The sequence below is a fragment of the Mastacembelus armatus genome, chromosome 9 (assembly GCF_900324485.2).
Source record: "Mastacembelus armatus chromosome 9, fMasArm1.2, whole genome shotgun sequence".
Taxonomy (NCBI): Eukaryota; Metazoa; Chordata; class Actinopteri; order Synbranchiformes; family Mastacembelidae; genus Mastacembelus; species Mastacembelus armatus.
In genome coordinates, this window is record NC_046641.1 from 24,739,356 (window position 1) to 24,757,773 (window position 18,418).

The following is an 18,418-nucleotide window of genomic DNA, read 5'->3' on the forward strand; positions in this document are numbered from 1 at the left end:
TGTGAGGCGGCAAAACTGTAAAGCTGCTCCTTCGCCTCAGTGGTCGCTCATCGTCTGTAAGATGAAAACAGAATATTGGCTCATTCCATCTTTAATTAAAGAGACACTTCCTGGAGGGATGGATTTTTAAAGGTGGGTTTTTACTGGTTTTGCTTCAAACTAGTGACACAGTGAGCAGTTACAGAGAACCAAATAGCAGACAAGAGTGAAATTAAACATTACACTGGTATGTGGGCAGTGGTGGAGCCTTCTACTTTTTCTGTTTTGTGGTCAGATAATCAGTCATCCAGTGAAAACTTTACGGTTGACTGAATTGACACAGTTCATCTCACTGAGCAGACTCTTGTTTTATCTGACATTGGTCCACACTGACTGACACAGACCCACGTCAACCCTAACCCCTGTTCTATATGCTTCAGTTCTATATTAGTGTGTTTATGAAGAGGATCCAGATGTTTAATGTGGATGATGAGAAGTTTTCCAGACTCCTAAAGTCTGACTGAGCTCACCTGGTGCTGCAGTCGCCATGTTGTCCCTGTTCTGGACCCACCAGACCCTGATTCAGCCTGAGGACAGAGATAAACGTAGATATGAAACAGTGTCCACGGGTCTGGATGTTGGTCCTGTTGGGAAACAAACTCCTCATGTCTGGACAGTTGAGTCCATTGTGTCCCTTAATATCTACGGGTACACCAGGAGGACATTTTTACAGTGTGAGGACATGTTGTCTGGTCCTCACAGCTTCAGAGGCCTGTTTGAAGTTTCACACCTGGTTTTAGGTTCAGGTCAGAACCAGGTTCAGACTCATGTTTGGATCAGTGATTATCAAACTGTGTCTTGATAGTCAAATCACTCATTAGCTCTGGACTAATCCATTTCTGTCTCATAAGGTAAAAACTACAGACTGATTGTCTGACTGGCTGAACTGGTTTTTCTGGACCATGTGGGACCAGGTACCAAGACAGGACCGACTCCTCCTCTCCCCACCCTGTTTTATATATTTATGTCTAAAATGGCCGATACAGTCACTTTGTCCTGAGAGCAGACATTCAGTCTGTACAGTGAAACATTTCAGAGAATAACCAGGGACTGGAAACAGACTGAAACACAGAGAAACATATGTCCACATCTGTAAACACACGAGTTGTTAACTCTTGGTTTGTGTTTCCAGCTCAGTAAAGTTGAAGCGTCAGCCCGAACACACCTGGACTGACGGTAACATGAAGCTTTCTGTTCATAAAAGGAATAAATGACCTTTACATATACAAACATAAACAACACACCGCTTTTATTGCACCACATTACCTGTCAGCTGTTATTAGGACGACTGACTGTCTGGATTTGGTCGAGGGCGAGTTCACCTGCCGTGTTCTTCCTCTGACAAACTGGAGGCGAAGATGAAACTAAAATACTTTTTATGGGCGGAGAAAATCTCGGCAATGAAAAAAATGTGTGTCAGCTGCAGAATGTAAATCTATTATTATAGTAGAATAATAATTAAAACCTAATGTTACTATAGCACAGAAACAACGTCTAACCCAGTATGTAATGGAAATATAACTGTGTGTATTAATTAACTGTTGATTGAGAATCTCATCAACAAACAGCTGTGGCTCATTGAATCATTTTAAAAACATCCAACTATCATGTGAACTTCACTGCGCCTCATTAGACAATAAACATCTTTAAGCTTTTCAAATGATAAAAGCCTTCACAGCAAACAGGATGACAACATTCACTTATTCAGAGGATTCATTAAATACAGACACACAGGAAATAAAAGACTTGGCCTCAGGATTTAATGGTAGAGCGCCACCTGCTGGACACAACCGTGAAAACACACAATTAGAGTCAGAAATATTTTATTAATCCTTTGTGGGAAACTGTTTAGTTTTTAATCGTTTTCTCAGTTTGTGTTTCGTGTCGAGTATGTTGATGCTCCAGCGTTAGTGAGTGAACACATGATGAGCTCAGAGCTTTAACCTCAGCTTTCCAAACAGGCAACAGCCACATGATTATTGTTGGAAACTCCTTATTACATAGAGGCGCTGTTGGGTCCTCGCGTTTCACATCAGGCATCTCGTCGGGCAGCTCAGGTCCTAAGGCGGGAGTCGTTGACTGTTTGTGTTTGAGGAGAAGGTGAGTTTTAATCACAGACATATAAAATACACGTGTTTATGGTTTTAATGATCCGTTAATGTCGCTAGTTAGTTTATTGGTATGTAAATGTTCTAGCGACCATTTTAGCGCCTTATCCACGTTTCGTTATTTGTTCAGCGCTAATTACTGCACCGTTGGTGCTGTAGTGAGCTAGCTATGCTAAAGCTAACTAAGCTAAAGCTAGTGTGACGAGGTGTCCCGGTGAATAACAAACAGGCCCAGCTCTCCGCAATAAGTCTCTCTTCTCTCTTCTCTTTGAGCTTTGTCTCACCGACGCTGACTGGGAGACACCAGGTGTGTTTGACCAGGTGTGTGGTTTAGTTTACCTGCCCTACGGTCCGTTGTATCCAGTGTTATACCACAGCTGTGACAGCAGGGGGCGCTGCTGTGGCAGCTAATGTTAAACAGTCTGTTTTTATCATCAGTCATTAAAACTGGTTATTATGCTTTGAATTGATTTATTAAAGAGGCAGAGACAGATGATTTTTATTCTTCATTGTCCATTTTTATATGTAAGAGTCTAATATTGAACTTGTCACTTATTAGTTTTCCAGTATTTCTGTCTATTTCTAACAGAATCATTAGAAGCTGTATCTGCAGGGTTTCTTGAATGGAGCTAGCAACGTTTAAATAAAGACTCTAGAAAGTTTTATTAACACTTATTTTAAAAATGCAGTAATGATTGTAAAAACAATAATAAACAAACTCCAATATTAGCACCGCACTTCATTGTCCAGTTCCACAACAAAGTAAAGTGTGTCCATGCTTGTCCACAGTCCATTAGTGTCCATATATTTGTTCCAATAAATGCTGATTAAAACTATTGATATCTCGTCTATACATATTACATGTATATGTACAATAGGAAGAAGTAAGCACTTATCTGGTCCCACCCCTTTACTTATTCCAATTGTCCTCCCATATCACCGTTCTCCATTTCACACACACCAAAGACAATATGCTGCCTACACAAAGATGTAAAATATAAGTCAATATATCGTCCATACTCAGCAGAGATAAACTGAACTAACCTCTCCTCATCCCTGTACCTTGTTAAAATGATGACTATGTAAATACATAAAGCAGCATAGCAGATTTTTTGTGTGAGGACTGAGAGAGTACAGCAAACCAGGAGCACAAACCCCTTTTATTTCAAAGTAGCATGTATCATTCAAAGCAAATATTTTTGTATGTGTGTGTAATAAATAAAATATATTTTTCAGTACATCTGATTGTCATTGTGTGTCTGTGTTGTATTAAATCATTTCAGAGAGAAGTTATCAGAGGACGACACATCTGTTGTTGTTTTTCTCTTTTAGTTGCTGTTTCTTGCTCTTGTTCTCTCATCAGCTCGTCCATCTCTTTGAGCTGTTTGTCTTTTTGTGTGAGTTCTTCCTTTAGTTTGGTTTCTTTGTGAATCAACAGATCATCTAACAGTTAATGTTTCTCCTCTGTCTCTATTAGTTCTTTGTTGTGATTTTACTTCAGAGCCTCCTTTTTCTCTGTGTTCTTCCATCAGACCTGCAATGTTCATGATGTATTTCTGTCTGAAGTCATTGAAATCTTCAGCTTGTTTTCTAGCCTCCTCTTTGTATTTATTATTTATATCATCCATTAATTTCTTGTATTTTTCTTCCAACTCTCTTCTTTCATTTTCCAGCTGCTCACCTCTGCTTGGATCCTCATCTTTTGTTCTAAGTTCTCCCTCAGGACTCAAACACTCTGGGGCTTAATTCAACTTTTTACCAACAAACGTGGTTCAGAGTAAAATCATGTACATCTGCAGCTTTTGGTTATTTATTGAAAGACCAGGATGATGTGTTCAGGTGTCTTTTTCTGTGGGCCGTCTCTGAGAGATGCCTTCAAGGTCACGTAAAAATGGAAAAGTCTCTTTTGAGCGATTGATGCTTTTAAATGGACACTGGCTCATTGACAGGAAGTTGATTTATTGATCATTAAACAGTAACAGATCAGCTGGTTCCAATACACAGAATAATGTGTCAACATGAGAAAACAGTGGGACGGATCATTAGAACAGTGAGATAAAAGACAGTAGATGCTGCAGCCTGTTGTCATTAAAGCCTCATCATTCATGTTGACACTGCTGATGTCTGTGCATGTTGGGAGGAAACGTTAGTGAGGCAGGACCTTCACTTTGAATTCAGATGCCTCCACTTGTCTTTCTGGGACTTGTCTCCTCTGTGGTCCAGGAAAAGGCAAAACTATGGAAATAAATCAAAATTCACTCTGTTGATGTCAGAGCAGTCCAGACCCAGAGGTCACATGATGCTGCATTTCTCTTTTAGTTCGTTTATTTCTGTGTCATGTTTTTTCTTCCATGTCTCCATCTTTTCTTTCAAATGTTCTTCTTTGTGCTTTGAGAGGTTTTGTAACAGTTCACTTTCTCGTTCATGTCGGCCCTCAGCCTCTTTCATTTGTCTTTCATGTCTTTGCTTCAGTTCCTGTATTTCCTCCATGTGTTTTTCTACCAGAGCTGTAAAGTCTTTGGTGTATTTCTGTCTGAACTCATTGAACTCTTCAGCCTGTTTTCTGGCCTCCTCTTCATATTTCTTCTTCATCTCCTCTATTTTTTTCTTATAGTTCTCCTCTAATTCGTTTCTCTCTTTCTCCTCTTGTTCTCTTCTGATTTGATCGACTTCTTTTCTTTTCATATTTCTCTCTTTCCTGCTGGTATTCTTCTTGGAGCCTTTTCAGTTTGTCTCGTTCCTCCTGTCGTCTCTGTTCTTCTTCTTGGTATCGTCTGTCCCACCACTCTCTTTGTTTCTTCTCCCAGTTCTCTCGTTCTTTTCTCATCTCTTCTCTGTTCTGCTCCAGTTCTCTGTCAATAGTTTCTTTTTCCTCTAATTTTGATTTGATCTTTTTTGTCAAAGCTTCAAGTTTCTGTTCCCACTCCTGTCGCTGAATTTCTTCCTGCTGTTTCCTCTTCCTGTCTTCTTCTTCTCTCTTTTCTTCTTCTTTCTTTCTCTCCTCATGTTCCTTATTGATGTTTTCCTCCATTTCTTTAAGCTGTTTTTCTCTCAGGTTTCTCTCCTTTTCAGTTTCCTCCCTCTGTTCTTCCATTCTTCTTTTCATTTCTTCCATTTCTCCCTCATGTTTTCTCTCTAGTTCCTCCCTCTCTCTCCTCATCTCTTCTTCCTTCTCCTTCAGGATTCTCTCCGTTTCTTTCTTTATCGCTGCTTCAGCCTCTTGCAGCATCTCGTTGGTGTAGCAGCTGCCTCCATTTTCCTTCACCATGGTGTCGATCTTGTTGATCAGTTCACTGACTTGTGTCTGGTTTTGTTGATCATAGTTATTAAACACATGGTATCTTCCTCCACAGTCTCTGATCAGTTTCTTAAAGGAATCATCACATCCTGTTTCTATATATTTTTCAATGGACAGTTTGTCATGTTCCAGTTTATCTCCTCCAGTTAAAAGAATGATGGTGAATTTTCCTGAATTCTTCCCAAAACCTTCCTTGATGAGTTTTAACGTCTCCTTCTCCTCTGGTGTGAATCTGGTTCCGATCTGTAACACCAGCAGGAAGACATGTGGACCTGGAGCCAGAAGACTGATGCATTTCACCATCTCCTCATTAACTTCTTCATGGGACAAATCTGTGTCAAACAGACCAGGAGTATCAACCACAACCACAGGACGACCGTTCACTTCACTTTCTGCTTTCTGACAGTATCTGGTGACTGATGTTTGACTGGATTTGGCTCTAAACTCCTTCCTTCCTAGAATAGTGTTTCCTGAAGAGCTCTTTCCAGTTCCAGTCCTCCCTATCAGAACAATCCTGAGACAGTCTGGACTCTGCTTCTCTTCTTTACTCTGCAGCTTGTTGATATATTTCTCCAGCTGTATGACTTTATCAATTTGGGCCTGTGCAAATGTTCCCACTGTATAGCAGCCTGGTTTGTCCTTGTTCAGTCTCATTGTGTCCACAGTGTCCAACAGCTCAGAGACCTGCTGCTTGTCCCTGATGTTGAGAACCAAAGATCTTCCTCCACAGCTCTGACAGAGCTCCTGGGTGTCTCTGTTCTCTCTGACAAAGTTAACAACAGCTGGAGCTGTAGGATCTGACTCCACAGTGAACAGGATCATGGTGAAGTCATTGACTCGAGAGCTGAACGTGTTCTGGATGGTCTTCAACTCTCCCTTGTCTTCATCAGTGAGGGGATCCACAGGTAGGACCAGGATGAAGGCATGGACGCCCTCAGGATCACAGAGGGAGATACACCTGAGTGATTCCTCCATCACTGCCTCCTGAGGTTTTCCATCCAAGGCAGGCAGCTCCACCAGGGAAACCCAACGTCCACACACCTCTGCCTGCTTTTTAACACACTCTGAGGAGTTGGACACTGGATGAAGCTCTGTCTGACCTAAGATGGTTTTGGCTGCTGACGTCTTCCCTGCTCCTCTTCTCCCAAACAGAACCAGGTTCATAGAGGGTTTGGACCAGTTCATCACTGTCATGGGATCAGTGTCTTCAGTTAAAGTTAGACACCGTCCTCTGTTGTCTGTCACTATATTTTCTATTTTTTGCATTAACTCTTGTAGGTCACTGTCTGAAAAATGCTTTTTGTCCAGATTGACTCTGTGCAGCCTTTGTTTGCAGTCTTGGATGAGGTTTTTCACTGAGGAACTCTGTCCCTTTTCATTTTGCATCATGACGACCAGTGAGTGTTTCAAAGCATCTGGACCAAACAGACTCAGGATGAACTTCAGTGAGTTTCTGTTCTCCTCAGTGAAATCAGAAGGTTTCACCAACAGCAGCAGAACATTTGGACCAGGTGAACAAAGAGTCACACATCTCTTCACTTCTCTTCTCTGGTTCTCCTCAGTCAGACTGAAAACATTTGGAACTTTCACCACAGTTACTGGTTTTCCTCTCCACTGTCCACAGGAAGCCACACTTTGTCTGGTTGCTGACAGTATTTGTTGCTGATGAAAAACTTGGCTCCTGATGATGAAGTTGCCAAGTTTTGTCTTCTTGCCGTCACTTTTCCCCAACAGCACAATCCTGAGTGGAGGAGCTATAACACAACAGAGAGAAAGATGAAATGATCCAAAGGATCTGGATGTTTCAGTGATCACACATGGACAAACATCAGAGGCTCAAATCTCTGCACTTCACTCCCATGAGGAGATCTCTGCAGTCACCTGTGGCCTCAGGATCTGTCCTGCAATTCATAGGGTCAACATTTGGTTCAAAGGTCAAGGGTCATCCAGGGCTCACACTTAAAGCTGCATTTGAAAACACAGTGATGAGTTTACTTACTGGGAGATGGAGGTTTAATCCCAGACATCATTGTTTGTGAACTGAGTAGTGAAAGTGCACGGAGCCCTGTGAAAAGATCACATGACCATCTCCATGTTAATGTTGTAATTGAACCAGTGAAGCTTTGGTTACCTTGTCTCTTCATCACCTTGTCAGATTTGTTTCTACACTTACCAACAGCTTTACCAGCATCTGTGATAGAAGTCTGTGTTTCTGGTTGTTTCACACTTTGATGATCAGATGGTGAAGTTTCTGCTGGGTCCTCGAACACATCAACACTGACATGTTCTCCTCTGTTCTCCTTCACAATCTGACCCAGTCGTGTTAACAGCTCTGGAAGTTCAAGGTTCTTCAGCTCCAAGTGTCTGTATTTGCAAATTCTGATCACGTCTTTTAATGGCTGGTTTTTATTGGGTTTTTCCCTAAATCTTGATCGTTTTTTTTGGGGTGTTGACGTCAGAATCAATGAATGATCAAATGATCGATCACTGAACAGCTGGAGGACAGTGCAGAGTTTCAGTCCGTGTTCCTCAGTGAAGTCTTCAGGCTGTAGAACCAGCAGGAACACATGAGGTCCAGGATCAGAGAGTCTCACACAGTTTCCTACATGTTGTATCAGTTTGTGTTGGGAGATGTGAGGATGCAGCAGATCTGGGGTGTTGATGAGAACTACTTCTTTCTCCTCCACCTGTCCTCTGACTCTCTGACAGGTGTTTGGTTCTTCCTCAGGTTTGGACTGAGTCTGTCCCAGTATGAGGTTCCCCACTGAGCTCCTGTCCGACCAGCTGTTCCCCAGTAGAACCAGCCTCAGCTGTGACACTGGAAAGAAAACACAGTTTAATGTAGAACTGATCCAAGTTGCATTAGATGAAGTGAAGGTGTCAGTTTTATGAAAATATAAGTTTGTATCCACCAAGTACAAACAATATTTTTAGACTTTAATGAACAGAAGAAGTTTCTGGCTCAGTTCATTTTAACTCACTTTCAGGTGGCAAAAATCCAAAGCTGTTCCTTCGCCTCAGTGGTCGCACATCGTCTGTAAGAGGAAAACAGAATATTGTCTCATTCCATCTTTAATTAAAGAGACACTTCCTGGAGGGATGGATTTTTAAAGGTGGGTTTTTACTGGTTTTGCTTCAAACTAGTGACACAGTGAGCAGTTACAGAGAACCAAATAGCAGACAAGAGTGAAATTAAACATTACACTGGTATGTGGGCAGTGGTGGAGCCTTCTACTTTTTCTGTTTTGTGGTCAGATAATCAGTCATCCAGTGAAAACTTTACGGTTGACTGAATTGGCACAGTTCATCTCACTGAGCAGACTCTTGTTTTATCTGACATTCGTCCACACTGACTGACACAGACCCACGTCAACCCTGACCCCTGTTCTATATGCTTCAGTTCTACATTAGTGAGTTTATAAAGAGGATCCAGATGTTTAATGTGGATGATGAGAAGTTTTCCAGACTCCTAAAGTCTGACTGAGCTCACCTGGTGCTGCAGTCGCCATGTTGTCCCTGTTCTGGACCCACCAGACCCTGATTCAGCCTGAGGACAGAGATAAACGTAGATATGAAACAGTGTCCACGGGTCTGGATGTTGGTCCTGTTGGGAAACAAACTCCTCATGTCTGGACAGTTGAGCCCATTGTGTCCCTTAATAACTACGGGTACACCAGGAGGACATTTTTACAGTGTGAGGACATGTTGTCTGGTCCTCACAGCTTCAAAGGCCTGTTTGAAGTTTCGCACCTGGTTTTAGGTTCAGGTCAGAACCAGGTTCAGACTCATGTTTGGATCAGGGATTATCAAACTGTGTCTTGATAGTCAAATCACTCATTAGCTCTGGACTAATCCATTTCTGTCTCATAAGGTAAAAACTACAGACTGATTGTCTGACTGGCTGAACTGGTTTTTCTGGACCATGTGAGACCAGGTGCCAAGACAGGACCGACTCCTCCTCTCCCCACCCTGTTTTATATATTTATGTCTAAAATGGCTGATACAGTCACTTTGTCCTCAGAGCAGACATTCAGTCTGTACAGTGAAACATTTCAGAGAATAACCAGGGACTGGAAACAGACTGAGACACAGAGAAACATCTGTCCACATCTGTAAACACACGAGTTGTTAACTCTTGGTTTGTGTTTCCAGCTCAGTAAAGTTGGAGCGTCAGCCCGAACACACCTGGACTGATGGTAACATGAAGCTTTCTGTTCATAAAAGGAATAAATGACCTTTACATATACAAACATAAACAACACACCGCTTTTATTGCACCACATTACCTGTCAGCTGTGATTAGGACGACTGACTGTCTGGATTTGGTCGAGGGCGAGTTCACCTGCCGTGTTCTTCCTCTGACAAACTGGAGGCGAAGATGAAACTAAAATACTTTTTATGGGCGGAGAAAATCTCGGCAATGAAAAAATGTGTGTCAGCTGCAGAATGTAAATCTATTATTATAGTAGAATAATAATTAAACCTAATGTTACTATAGCACAGAAACAACGTCTAACCCAGTATGTAATGGAAATATAACTGTGTGTGTTAATTAACTGTTGATTGAGAATCTCATCAACAAACAGCTGTGGCTCATTGAATCATTTTAAAAACATCCAACTATCATGTGAACTTCACTGCGCCTCATTAGACAATAAACATCTTTAAGCTTTTCAAATGATAAAAGCCTTCACAGCAAACAGGATGACAACATTCACTTATTCAGAGGATTCATTAAATACAGACACACAGGAAATAAAAGACTTGGCCTCGGGATTTAATGGTAGAGCGCCACCTGCTGGACACAACCGTGAAAACACACAATTAGAGTCAGAAATATTTTATTAATCCTTTGTGGGAAACTGTTTAGTTTTTAATCGTTTTCTCAGTTTGTGTTTCCTGTCGAGTATGTTGATGCTCCAGCGTTAGTGAGTGAACACATGATGAGCTCAGAGCTTTAACCTCAGCTTTCCAAACAGGCAACAGCCACATGATTATTGTTGGAAACTCCTTATTACATAGAGGCGCTGTTGGGTCCTCGCGTTTCACATCAGGCATCTCGTCGGGCAGCTCAGGTCCTAAGGCGGGAGTCGTTGACTGTTTGTGTTTGAGGAGAAGGTGAGTTTTAATCACAGACATATAAAATACACGTGTTTATGGTTTTAATGATCCGTTAATGTCGCTAGTTAGTTTATTGGTATGTAAATGTTCTAGCGACCATTTTAGCGCCTTATCCACGTTTCGTTATTTGTTCAGCGCTAATTACTGCACCGTTGGTGCTATAGTGAGCTAGCTATGCTAAAGCTAAAGCTAGCTATGCTAAAGCTAACTAAGCTAAAGCTAGCTAGTGTGACGAGGTGTCCCGGTGAATAACAAACAGGCCCAGCTCTCCGCAATAAGTCTCTCTTCTCTTTTCTCTTTGAGCTTTGTCTCACCGACGCTGACTGGGAGACACCAGGTGTGTTTGACCAGGTGTGTGGTTTAGTTTACCTGCCCTACGGTCCGTTGTATCCAGTGTTATACCACAGCTGTGACAGCAGGGGGCGCTGCTGTGGCAGCTAATGTTAAACAGTCTGTTTTTATTATCAGTCATTAAAACTGGTTATTATGCTTTGAATTGATTTATTAAAGAGGCAGAGACAGATGATTTTTATTCTTCATTGTCCATTTTTATATGTAAGAGTCTAATGTTGAACTTGTCACTTATTAGTTTTCCAGTATTTCTGTCTATTTCTAACAGAATCATTAGAAGCTGTATCTGCAGGGTTTCTTGAATGGAGCTAGCAACGTTTAAAAAAAGACTCTAGAAAGTTTTATTAACATTTATTTTGAAAATGCAGTAATGATTGTAAAAACAATAATAAACAAACTCCAATATTAGCACCGCACTTCATTGTCCAGTTCCAAAACAAACTAAAGTGTGTCCATGCTTGTCCACAGTCCATTAGTGTCCATATATTTGTTCTAATAAATGCTGATTAAAACTATTGATATCTCGTCTATACATATTACATGTATATGTACAATAGGAAGAAGTAAGCACTTATCTGGTCCCACCCCTTTACTTATTCCAATTGTCCTCCCATATCACCGTTCTCCATTTCACACACACCAAAGACAATATGCTGCCTACACAAAGATGTAAAATGTAAGTCAATATATCGTCCATACTCAGCAGAGATAAACTGAACTAACCTCTCCTCATCCCTGTACCTTGTTAAAATGATGACTGAGGACATGTAAATACATAAAGCAGCATAGCAGATTTTTTGTGTGAGGACTGAGAGAGTACAGCAAACCAGGAGCACAAACCCCTTTTATTTCAAAGTAGCATGTATCATTCAAAGGAAATATTTTGTATGTGTGTAATAAATAAAATATAATTTTCAGTACATCTGGTTGTCATTGTGTGTCTGTGTTGTATTAAATCATTTCAGAGAGAAGTTATCAGAGGACGACACATCTGTTGTTGTTTTTCTCTTTTAGTTGCTGTTTCTTGCTCTTGTTCTCTCATCAGCTCGTCCATCTCTTTGAGCTGTTTGTCTTTTTGTGTGAGTTCTTCCTTTAGTTTGGTTTCTTTGTGAATCAACAGATCATCTAACAGTTAATGTTTCTCCTCTGTCTCTATTAGTTCTTTGTTGTGATTTTACTTCAGAGCCTCCTTTTTCTCTGTGTTCTTCCATCAGACCTGCAATGTTCATGATGTATTTCTGTCTGAAGTCATTGAAATCTTCAGCTTGTTTTCTAGCCTCCTCTTTGTATTTATTATTTATATCATCCATTAATTTCTTGTATTTTTCTTCCAACTCTCTTCTTTCATTTTCCAGCTGCTCACCTCTGTTTGGATCCTCATCTTTTGTTCTAAGTTCTCCCTCAGGACTGAAACACTCTGGGGCTTAATTCAACTTTTTACCAACACATGATTCAGAGTAAAATTATGTACATCTGCAGCTTTTGGTTATTTATTGAAAGACCAGGATGATGTGTTCAGGTGTCTTTTTCTGTGGGCCGTCTCTGAGAGATGCCTTCAAGGTCACGTAAAAATGGAAAAGTCTCTTTTGAGGAATTGATGCTTTTAAATGGACACTGGCTCATTGACAGGAAGTTGATTTATTGATCATTAAACAGTAACAGATCAGCTGGTTCCAATACACAGAATAATATGTCAACATGAGAAAACAGTGGGACGGATCATTAGAACAGTGAGATAAAAGACAGTAGATGCTGCAGCCTGTTGTCATTAAAGCTGCATCATTCATGTTGACACTGCTGATGTCTGTGCATGTTGGGAGGAAACGTTAGTGAGGCAGGACCTTCACTTTGAATTCAGATGCCTCCACTTGTCTTTCTGGGACTTGTCTCCTCTGTGGTCCAGGAAAAGGCAAAACTATGGAAATAAATCAAAATTCACTCTGTTGATGTCAGAGCAGTCCAGAGTCCAGACCCAGAGGTCACATGATGCTGCATTTCTCTTTTAGTTCGTTTATTTCTGTGTCATGTTTTTTCTTCCATGTCTCCATCTCTTCTTTCAAATGTTCTTCTTTGTGCTTTGAGAGGTTTTGTAACAGTTCACTTTCTCGTTCATGTCGGCCCTCAGCCTCTTTCATTTGTCTCTCATGTCTTTGCTTCAGTTCCTGTATTTCCTCCATGTGTTTTTCTACCAGAGCTGTAAAGTCTTTGGTGTATTTCTGTCTGAACTCATTAAACTCTTCAGCCTGTTTTCTGGCCTCTTCTTCATATTTCTTTTTCATCTCCTCTATTTTTTTCTTATAGTTCTCCTCTAATTCGTTTCTCTCTTTCTCCTCTTGTTCTCTTCTGATTTGATCGACTTCTTTTCTTTTCTTTTCATATTTCTCTCTTTCCTGCTGGTATTCTTCTTGGAGCCTTTTCAGTTTGTCTCGTTCCTCCTGTCGTCTCTGTTCTTCTTCTTGGTATCGTCTGTCCCACCACTCTCTTTGTTTCTTCTCCCAGTTCTCTCGTTCTTTTCTCATCTCTTCTCTGTTCTGCTCCAGTTCTCTGTCAATAGTTTCTTTTTCCTCTAATTTTGATTTGATCTTTTTTGTCAAATCTTCAAGTTTCTGTTCCCACTCCTGTCGCTGAATTTCTTCCTGCTGTTTCCTCTTCCTGTCTTCTTCTTCTCTCTTTTCTTCTTCTTTCTTTCTCTCCTCATGTTCCTTCTTGATGTTTTCCTCCATTTCTTTAAGTTGTTTTTCTCTCAGGTTTCTCTCCTTTTCAATTTCCTCCCTCTGTTCTTCCATTCTTCTTCTCATTTCTTCCATTTCTTCCTCATGTTTTCTCTCTAGTTCCTCCCTCTCTCTCCTCATCTCTTCTTCCTTCTCCTTCAGGATTCTCTCCGTTTCTTTCTTTATCGCTGCTTCAGCCTCTTGCAGCATCTCGTTGGTGTAGCAGCTGCCTCCATTTTCCTTCACCATGGTGTCGATCTTGTTGATCAGTTCACTGACTTGTGTCTGGTTTTGTTGATCATAGTTATTAAACACATGGTATCTTCCTCCACAGTCTCTGATCAGTTTCTTAAAGGAATCATCACATTCTGTTTCTATATATTCTTCAATGGACAGTTTGTCACGTTCCAGTTTATCTCCTCCAGTTAAAAGAATGATGGTGAATTTTTCTGAATTCTTCCCAAAACCTTCCTTGATGAGTTTTAACGTCTCCTTCTCCTCTGGTGTGAATCTGCCAATCTGTAACACCAGCAGGAAGACATGTGGACCTGGAGCCAGAAGACTGATGCATTTCACCATCTCCTCATTAACTTCTTTATGGGACAAAGTGTTGTCAAACAGACCAGGAGTATCGACCACAACCACAGGACGACCGTTCACTTCACTTTCTGCTTTCTGACAATATTTGGTGACTGATGCTTGACTGGATTTGGCTCTAAACTCTTCTCTTCCTAGAATAGTGTTTCCTGAAGAGCTTTTTCCAGTTCCAGTCTTCCCTAGAAGAACAATCTTGAGACAGTCTGGACTCTGCTTCTCTTCTTTACTCTGCAGCTTGTTGATATATTTCTCCTGCTGTATGACTTTATCAATCTGGGCCTGCATGAATGTTCCCACTGTATAGCAGCCTGGTTTGTCCTTGTTCAGTCTCATTGTGTCCACAGTGTCCAACAGCTCAGAGACCTGCTGCTTGTCCCTGATGTTGAGAACAACAGATCTTCCTCCACAGCTCTGACAGAGCTCCTGGATGTCTCTGTTCTCTCTGACAAAGTTAACAACAGCTGGAGCTGTAGGATCTGACTCCACAGTGAACAGGATCATGGTGAAGTCATTGACTCGAGAGCTGAACGTGTTCTGGATGGTCTTTAACTCTCCCTTGTCTTCATCAGTGAGGGGATCCACAGGTAGGACCAGGATGAAGGCATGGACACCCTCAGGATCACAGAGGGAGATACACCTGAGTGATTCCTCCATCACTGCCTCCTGAGGTTTTCCATCCAAGGCAGGCAGCTCCACCAGGGAAACCCAACGTCCACACACCTCTGCCTGCTTTTTAACACACTCTGAGGAGTTGGACACTGGGTGAAGCTCTGTCTGACCTAAGATGGTTTTGGCTGCTGAGGTCTTCCCTGCTCCTCTTCTCCCAAACAGAACCAGGTTTAAACCAGACTTTGGTCTCATGGTCTGTTCAATGCATGTGATGAAGGCTCCTCTGTTTTCATGCACCATGTTCTCCATCTTCTCCATTAAGGAGTTCCAGTTCTCTTCAGACATCCTGTAGTGTCGTCCTCCACAGTCTCTAAGGAGTTCACTGAAACTCGGTCCAGTCTCCTCATGTGAGCTGACGACCAGTGAGTGTTTCAAAGCATCTGGACCAAACAGACTCAGGATGAACTTCAGTGAGTTTCTGTTCTCCTCAGTGAAATCAGAAGGTTTCACCAACAGCAGCAGAACATTTGGACCAGGTGAACAAAGAGTCACACATCTCTTCATCTCTGCTCTCACTGCTTCTACAGTCAGACTGAAAACATCTGGAGTTTTCACCACAGTTACTGGTTTTCCTCTCCACTGTCTGCGGGCAGGCACACTTTGTCTGGTTGCTGGAAGTTTTTGTTGGTGATGAAAAACCTGGTCACTGATGATGAAGTTGCCAAGTTTTGCCTTTGTGTCGTCACTTTTCCCCAACAGCACAATCCTGAGTGGAGGAGCTATAACACAACAGAGAGAAAGATGAAATGATCCAAAGGATCTGGATGTTTCAGTGATCACACATGGACAAACATCACAGGCTCAAATCTCTGCACTTCACTCCCATGAGGAGATCTCTGCAGTCACCTGTGGCCTCAGGATCTGTCCTGCAATTCATAGGGTCAACATTTGGTTCAAAGGTCAAGGGTCATCCAGGGCTCACACTTAAAGCTGCATTTGAAAACAGTGATGAGTGTACTTACTGGGAGATGGAGATTTAGTCCCAGACATCATTGTTTGTGGACTGAGTAGTGAAAGTGCACGGAGCCCTGTGAAAAGATCACATGACCATCTCCATGTTAATGTTGTAATTGAACCAGTGAAGCTTTGGTTACCTTGTCTCTTCATCAGCTTGTCAGATTTGTTTCTACACTTACCAACAGCTTTACCAACAGCTTTAACAGCATCTGTGATAGAAGTCTGTGTTTCTGGTTGTTTCACACTTTGATGATCAAATGGTGAAATTTCTGCTGGGTCCTTAAACACATCACAGCTCAGATGTTCTCCACTGTTCTCCTTCACAGTCTGACCCAGTCGTGTTAACAGCTCTGGAAGCTCAAGATCCTTCAGCTCCAATTTTCTGTATCTGCACTTTCTGATCAGGTCTTTTAATGGTGGATGCTGCCTGTACTTTTCCATGGACCCTGAACTCTCCTCTCTGGGTGTTGATATCAGAACCAATGAATGATCAAATGATCGCTCACTGAAGAGTTCAAGGACTCTGCAGAGTTTCATTCTGTGTCCCTCAGTGAAGTCTTCAGGCTGTAGAACCAGCAGGACCACATGAGGTCCAGGATCACATTGTTTCTCACATTCTTTTATAAACTCTGTCAGTTTGTGTTGGGATATTTCAGGATGCAGCAGATCTGGGGTGTTGATGAGAACTACTTCTTTCTCCTCCACCTGTCCTCTGACACTCTGACAGGTGTCTGGTTCTTCCTCAGGGTTGAACTGAGTCTGTCCCAGTATGAGGTTCCCCACTGAGCTCCTGTCAGACCAGCTGTTCCCCAGTAGAACCAGCCTCAGCTCTGACACTGGAATGAAAACAGTTTAATGTAGAACTGATCCAAGTTGCATTAGATGAAGTGAAGGTGTCAGTTTTATGAAAATATAAGTTTGTATCCACCAAGTACAAACAATATTTTTAGACTTTAATGAACAGAAGAAGTTTCTGGCTCAGTTCATTTTAACTCACTTTCAGGTGGCAAAAAGACAAAGCTGTTCCTTCGCCTCAGTGGTCGCACATCGTCTGTAAGAGGAAAACAGAATATTGGCTCATTACATCTTTAATTAAAGAGACACTTCCTGGGGGGATGGATTTTTAAAGGTGGGTTTTTACTGGTTGTGCTTCAAACCAGTAAAAAACAAACCATGTGACTAAATGATGAGTCAACATTTTATCCCAGAACGACCAAATAACAAAATACTTTGGTGTTAATGAAATAGGATGGATGGATCTGTGAAACATGAGAAACACCATCAAATTCATCAACAAGTGATTATTGAAATAGTTAAAGGTTTTATTGATTAGTTTGATCTGGTGATGCAGCTGTTTGCAGTGATACACAGTGACACACTGACTCTGACACAGACCCACGTCAACCCTGACCCCTGTTCTATATGCTTCAGTTCTATATTAGTGTGTTTATAAAGAGGATCCAGATGTTTAATGTGGAGGATGAGAAGTTTTCCAGACTCCTAAAGTCTGACTGAGCTCACCTGGTGCTGCAGTCGCCATGTTGTCCCTGTTCTGGACCCACCAGACCCTGATTCAGCCTGAGGACAGAGATAAACGTAGATGTGAAACAGTGTCCATGGGTCTGGATGTTGGTCCTGTTGGGAAAGAAACTCCTCATGTCTGGACGGTTAAGTCCATTGTGTCCCTTAATAACTACGGGTACACCAGGAGGACATTTTTACAGTGTGAGGACATGTTGTCTGGTCCTCACAGCTTCAAAGGCCTGTTTGAAGTTTCACACCTGGTTTTAGGTTCAGGTCAGAACCAGGTTCAGACTCATGTTTGGATCAGTGATTATCAAACTGTGTCTTGATAGTCAAATCACTCATTAGCTCTGGACTAATCCATTTCTGTCTCATAAGGTAAAAACTACAGACTGATTGTCTGACTGGCTGAACTGGTTTTTCTGGACCATGTGGGACCAGGTGCCAAGACAGGACCGACTCCTCCTCTCCCCACCCTGTTTTATATATTTATGTCTAAAATGGCTGATACAGCCACTTTGTCCTCAGAGCAGACATTCAGTCTGTACAGTGAAACATTTCAGAGAATAACCAGGGACTGGAAACAGACTGAAACACAGAGAAACATCTGTCCACATCTGTAAACACACGAGTTGTTAACTCTTGGTTTGTGTTTCCAGCTCAGTAAAGTTGGAGCGTCAGCCCAAACACACCTGGACTGACGGTAACATGAAGCTTTCTGTTCATAAAAGGAATAAATGACCTTTACATATACAAACATAAACAACACACCGCTTTTATTGCACCACATTACCTGTCAGCTGTGATTAGGACGACTGACTGTCTGGATTTGGTCGAGGGCGAGTTCACCTGCCGTGTTCTTCCTCTGACAAACTGGAGGCGAAGATGAAACTAAAATACTTTTTATGGGCGGAGAAAATCTCGGCAATGAAAAAATGTGTGTCAGCTGCAGAATGTAAATCTATTATTATAGTAGAATAATAATTAAACCTAATGTTACTATAGCACAGAAACAACGTCTAACCCAGTATGTAATGGAAATA

At 41.6% G+C, this 18,418-nt stretch overlaps 3 protein-coding genes and 1 long non-coding RNA gene across 4 annotated transcripts; all 4 read right to left on the reverse strand.

The window, feature by feature from the left end:
* Positions 1 to 2: 2 nt before the first annotated feature.
* On the reverse strand, positions 3 to 1,382 carry LOC113139226 (uncharacterized). Its single transcript, XR_003296534.1, has 3 exons — positions 1,306 to 1,382; positions 510 to 566; positions 3 to 54 (listed from the first exon to the last, which is right to left on the reverse strand). It is a non-coding gene; the product is annotated as an uncharacterized LOC113139226 (long non-coding RNA).
* A 2,704-nt stretch (positions 1,383 to 4,086) lies between these two features.
* Positions 4,087 to 18,260, reverse strand: LOC113139218 (GTPase IMAP family member 8-like). The gene is given in 8 exon segments (XM_026322271.1): positions 4,087 to 4,811; positions 4,813 to 6,045; positions 14,505 to 15,613; positions 15,857 to 15,922; positions 16,031 to 16,687; positions 16,849 to 16,902; positions 17,373 to 17,429; positions 18,169 to 18,260. Coding segments are annotated over 7 exon segments (3,510 nt in total). The 5' UTR covers positions 17,392 to 17,429; positions 18,169 to 18,260; the 3' UTR covers positions 4,087 to 4,439.
* On the reverse strand, positions 7,131 to 9,823 carry LOC113139223 (GTPase IMAP family member 5-like). Its single transcript, XM_026322276.1, has 5 exons — positions 9,732 to 9,823; positions 8,936 to 8,992; positions 8,427 to 8,480; positions 7,619 to 8,263; positions 7,131 to 7,510 (listed from the first exon to the last, which is right to left on the reverse strand). Exons 2-5 carry the CDS (start codon positions 8,952 to 8,954, stop codon positions 7,437 to 7,439), a joined length of 792 nt encoding a protein of 263 aa, XP_026178061.1. The 5' UTR covers positions 8,955 to 8,992; positions 9,732 to 9,823; the 3' UTR covers positions 7,131 to 7,436.
* LOC113138482 (GTPase IMAP family member 4-like) lies at positions 13,680 to 14,498 on the reverse strand (the record flags this gene model as incomplete). The annotated part of the gene is made up of 1 exon (XM_033325358.1): positions 13,680 to 14,498. A coding segment is annotated over one exon (819 nt), but the record flags the coding sequence as incomplete, so codon positions are not given.
* Positions 18,261 to 18,418: the final 158 nt, after the last annotated feature.